At 31.2% G+C, this 5,484-nt stretch overlaps 1 protein-coding gene across 2 annotated transcripts; it reads left to right on the forward strand.

Annotated features, from left to right (window-relative positions):
* Positions 1 to 1,125: 1,125 nt before the first annotated feature.
* On the forward strand, positions 1,126 to 4,981 carry LOC129297994 (MADS-box transcription factor 55-like). 2 transcript variants are annotated; one of them, XR_008590287.1, is made up of 5 exons: positions 1,126 to 1,247; positions 1,826 to 1,867; positions 2,813 to 2,851; positions 3,374 to 3,483; positions 4,835 to 4,981. XR_008590287.1 is itself a non-coding variant. In XM_054936373.1 (4 exons), exons 2-4 carry the CDS (start codon positions 1,838 to 1,840, stop codon positions 3,575 to 3,577), a joined length of 273 nt encoding a protein of 90 aa, XP_054792348.1. In that variant the 5' UTR covers positions 1,126 to 1,247; positions 1,826 to 1,837; the 3' UTR covers positions 3,578 to 3,635. The 2 variants fall into 2 exon arrangements, 1 of the variants encoding a protein (XP_054792348.1); XM_054936373.1 differs by lacking the exon at positions 4,835 to 4,981 and having other exon boundaries at positions 3,374 to 3,635.
* Positions 4,982 to 5,484: the final 503 nt, after the last annotated feature.

The raw sequence follows: 5,484 nt of genomic DNA on the forward strand, positions 1-5,484 counted from the left end.
TATTTTTTTTCTCAATATTTTCGCTCTGTTTACTGCTTTAAATGTATGTAAACGGGTGCGAGTGTCATGCATTACGGTTAAGTCTAAAAAATGAGTCACCCTTCATGGTGCAGCACATAAGAGCTTTTATAATATAAATAGATATATAAATTGTTTCTGTCTGTCGAATTGTCCTGGCTAGTATGTTAGTTCTGTTCTCTAGGAGGAATTCACAAAACTTTAGCTTCTCAAGTTTCTTGAGTATTTGTTTAATTGCCTAGATTTTCTCTTTTCCAAGTAATACGATTAGTTATTTATATAAAGGAGTAGCAATATGATGAAGTATTTGTAATTCGATAAGATGCATAAGTTGCTAGCTTAGCTATAGTGAAATGAAAAATTCTCTTCTGATCATCTATTATTTTTTCAGTGCACTGCTCAATTATTTAAATAAAAAAAATTCCTAAGATGTGACTTTCAAGGACTTAATCTTGATTTGATATATGGATGGGGTTGTTCATAGGCTGTGCCGGGTTTGACCCTATAAAAAGAAAAAGGCTTCAAGTTCAACAACGACGATGACAAACCTTATCCCATTAGGTGTGGTTGGCTACATGAATTGTATAATGCCTTTGTGTTTTAAAATCATCACCAAACTTTTATGAATATCATTAACTAAGAGGTTTCGATCAATAACTTATATCAAGTGTTCTCTTTGATCTTCATTTACCCTTTTTTATTGGATTCAAGATTATTCATCCACTCTTCTCACTGGTGCCTCCCATGTTCTTTTGCGAGCATGTTCAACAACCATCTTAAAACGATTTTTTATCATTTTCCCTTCAATAGATGCCATTCCAATGTATAATAAAATAAATAACAATAAAGATTGTGTCTCTACAGAAAGTTACATCATTCACTTTGCTTAACCTGAAATTCAATATACTGAATTTATGGAAATCTCTTGGGAATTTTATGCATAGCATGAAAAGGAAACCTTTAGCATGCTCAGCATGGAAGAAGCCAATAAGGTTCAGGAACTGAGGTATATAAATTTTTGTAAATGTACAATATTATAATTGTGAAGCTTTTATTTTGTGCCTTCCATATGATAGATTCATAATATCATATATTACTGAGGGGATGCTATACCTTATAATAATTGAAAGGCAGTTGAAGGGAAAGAGCTTGAAGGATTGAACACGAATGAATTACAGAAGCTTGAAGAACAATTAGAAAAAGGTTTGAGCCGTGTTGTCAAAGCTAAGGTTTGCACTTAGCCCCTTACTACACTACAAATTCGGATCTGATCTCACAGGGATGCATCTAATCCGATCATTGATAGATTAGATTTGAATATTGTCAGTCCAATTGGAATGTATCCTTCACATTTATAATTATAATGAAGGGATCCGCAGGCATGTACTACATTCCTGTTTGCATATATCCTAAGGAAAGAGCACCAAAGAAACTTTGAAGTGATATGGCAAATAGATTTTTATACTTTCATAAATCAAAATATTTTATAGTCCTTAAACAAGTTCTTCAACGACATTGGATCTCAAGAGCTCAAAAGCTCATCATGTCAATTATGAAAGAGTTTGAAATTAAATAACATATGAAGTAATAGCATTAAGTAATAACTTTGAAGCTTTTTTCATTTTTTTTACTAGCGCATTATAAGTGATTGAACCCCCTCATTTTGTTTTTGACCCCTTCCATTTGGAATATTGAAATTTCTTGTCTGGATTAATGCTTGCATTTCAAAGTTTTTTGCATTTAAAATTACTTCATAGAAATTAATGTTACTAATCTTCACAACATACGGTGCTTGGTGGTTTTACAGGAAGAAATAATTATGAAAGAGATCAATGCGCTCAAGAGAAAGGTGAAATACATTCCAAACCTAATTATTGAAGGCTGATGTATATTTTTGTTATTGCTTGATGTTTGAAAAAATCATGTACAGGAGAAATAATTATATTTAGTTGATGTCATGCCAAAAAAGCGACAAATAACTATCCATGACTGGAATGTCTTCATATATATGATGGCCTGCCTCTGCGCAGGAAAGATTAAACCTAACTGAGTAAAAGTGCTAAATTATTGGAAATAAATCTTGAAGGTTAATAATATGGGACAAGATTAAGATAGAGAATTTGATATTCATGTAATTGATGAAAAATCTAACAGTTTTATGCCTTTAAAAGATATGTCTCAATTACTTGGTTAATTAATCCTAAAAAATAATATTTTATTGATAAAGAATAAACATCATATTGCTTGTTCTAAAAACTTTTATGGATTGATATTTCTAATATTCGAGAAACTAAACAACTTAAATATGAAAATTAATCATTTACCTTGTAATTTTGAATCATTACAACTCAATTTTTGAAATTTAATTCAATGCAACTCATTTCCTCAAGCTTTAACCATTTAATTTGTTGATCCCTATACTTAATGCTTCAATTACAAGTTAATCCATGAAGAGCTTGATATTTTTTGAAAGTATAGGGACCAATTTATTAAATGGCTGACACATTGAGGCTAAATTGAACTTTGTTAAACTTTAATGATTGAGTTGTAACTAAATCAATTAAACTGTAGGAATCAAATGATTAATTTCCTTGTGTACATGCATCTCATTTATTCGCTCCTTAAATATTAATGAAGAGAGTGAGGAAGATAGAGCCATAGAGGGAGAAAGAGAGAAATGATGTTACAGTAAATTGTAGTCAGTGAAGAAAAGTCTGCCAGGCCATCTCATTCACAGAGATGTATAGGACAATTAGAACTTAGCTTCTCTGAGAATGCTTCCTTGTCCGTGCAGGGAATCCAGCTGATGGAGGAGAATCAGAGATTGAAACAGGTGATCCGTGTTTTGAATTATTTGCATGGTAAATCAGTGTTAAAACGATTAAGTCCCTAATCCAAGTTTCATCGATTAGACCATAATTGATTCCGAGTCAACCATTCATCATTAAATTAACATGCTTTAAGTTCTATGAACTCCTTTCTGGTCCTAGTTATTGTGTAATATTAATCCACTTTAATTTATGGTTCTTAACGAATGATAGTTAATATGCTTTAAGTGCAATTACATCTTTGCCTTATATTAGTTAGATGCTTCACTGTTCAAAGCTCCTTAATTATGAACAATGCAACCTCCATTACATTTTATATACATGTTAATTCATAATATAAGCATGTTAAAGGAAAAAATCAGTTTTCACCAATTTTTGACCTGTTTGATTGGCTTTGTCCGGTTTTGAAAGAATTTTCGGATTGGACCAAGGTAGGGGTTCAACAGTTGAACCATCAGGTCCAATTAATTAACATTGATTGTTTCAGATTGGTGGCAAGAATCTGAAGATGGAAAATTTGTGTTTAGGTGATGAAAGTTGGACAAAAACAAGGTCAGTCATCTGAGTCAGCAACTATCGGCAGCACATCTGATTCTCTTCATGAGGATGATAGTTCAGACACCTCTCTCACATTGGGGTTAGTATGTAACAAACTTAACTGTTCATTTGAGTTTTCTCATGAACAAGCATGTCAAGAAAATGCAAGAATTTATTCAATTCTCTTGAGATAGCTGATTATTGACAGACCTGAGATTACGTGATTACTTGTTTTATTAAAAACACATCCTGAGGGTCAACAATTAACAGGGAGAATAATTAAGAATTCATATTCATACAAGCTATATATATATATATACTCCCTGTTTTCAAATATAAGAGAAAAATAACTAACTTACACAGTTTTAAAAAGTTGGTTAAGTATAATAAGTATGTCTGAAATTTAAAAAATTAAACTAAATTAGTCTTATTGTTAATAAAACACAAATTTGTCTCGTCAAAATAAATATTGACTTTATAAGGAGTAATATGGTAAAAGGAAGATAAATATTTCTTGAAATTTATAGTTTTGCTTATTAAAAAAAAAAAACGGAGACATGTGATAGTTGTATAATTAAAAACGGAGGGAGTATCCACGATTGACAGTAAACAGTTTGAACTAAAAAGTAATTTTTTTTTTTGGCTTGTATTATATAAGCACCACAGTCCACAGTTTTCTCTCCTTAGCGTATTTATTTTTGACATGTGGAATGTGGATCTTTCAAAAAAGAAGTCTTTTGTATGTCGGAGCGCATTAAATCTATGTATGTCTGATCATAATCTAGTGTTTGTTTCTTTGGGTCCCCCCCCCCCCTCCAAAAGATATAAACATCCTCAAGTAAAAGAGGTACATGTAGAGAGAGAATTTGGTGGATCTCACTCTCGAACACGGAACGTTTCCATTTCGTAAGCATCCTTGTCTCTCCACTTTCCTAATCAATCATAATGATTGATATCACTGCATTAGGTGAATATATTTTAGCCATAAATTTGATGAATGATTATGATTACGAAAGTGAAGAGAGAAAGATGATAAAAAATGGTTTACTAAAATAATCTCTTTCTCCACTACATTAGATCCACTTGAAAATAAACTCCCTATTATTAATCTATTGTGCATCAAACTAATGTGAGACTTGCCCATGAATGCAAGAAGTAGTAGTGATCAGGCAACTGTGCACACATACCATAATTAGGTATATCTATGGTTTCTTGATTGTTGATGGAGCACAATGATATCATTCATTTTATATAGATTTATGCTTATGATTTCTTAGTTATTGATAGAATACAATAATATTGTGCAATTATGTTTATAAATGGCTTCTTGGTTGTTGATATAATACAATAATATTGTGTAATTTATGTATTGACCTTAGGTCGTGAGACAAAGCATGCTTATGTTTGGCATCTTGTCAAAAGTTAACCAGAGTGTTTTTTATCTGCTGCAGATTGTCTTTGCTCAGATAATACATTAAAAAAAAAAAAAGATGTGAGGCAACATGGAAAATACATCAAAAATTTAATTAACCATTGTCGTGTACGGGACAATTCCCCCATTATTATTTCATAGCAAGTTTGCTTAATTTTTATGTAAGTAGGTTTTTTTTTTTTTACATATATGCGAGCAAATGATATGTATATATATAATATATACACATACGAGAATGGTGTTGTATTTTGAATTCGATTTTGTTTCCCTCTCTTGCTTCTTGCGAATATTTTTGTTTTTGTTTTTTGGTTTTTCGTTTTTGTTCCAAATGAAACTGAAACTTACATATTCAACCCAAAAAAAAAAAGGTGGATAATTGAAGATACAAAATCATTTTAAAATCTCTCAAATGTATGTTAGCACAGACACGTGTCCGACACAGCACAATTTGATACGTAAAATATGACAAATTTTAAAATCTTGTGCCATGCAAAACAAAAAATTGTCAATCTATAATACGAAGTAAAAGTAGGTATTAATTATTCTCAAAATTATCTAAATAATTTAAAACTGGAATCTCTATTCTCTCCTTAATTGTCCAAGACAAACATATTGGGCCTACAATGATGCCATAACAATGCAAGGTACTCCTTTCAATTTTTTTTATAG

This window comes from Prosopis cineraria, unplaced genomic scaffold, assembly GCF_029017545.1.
Source record: "Prosopis cineraria cultivar Desert tree isolate PC_DT_omini unplaced genomic scaffold, ASM2901754v1 PC677, whole genome shotgun sequence".
Classification (NCBI taxonomy): domain Eukaryota; kingdom Viridiplantae; phylum Streptophyta; class Magnoliopsida; order Fabales; family Fabaceae; genus Prosopis; species Prosopis cineraria.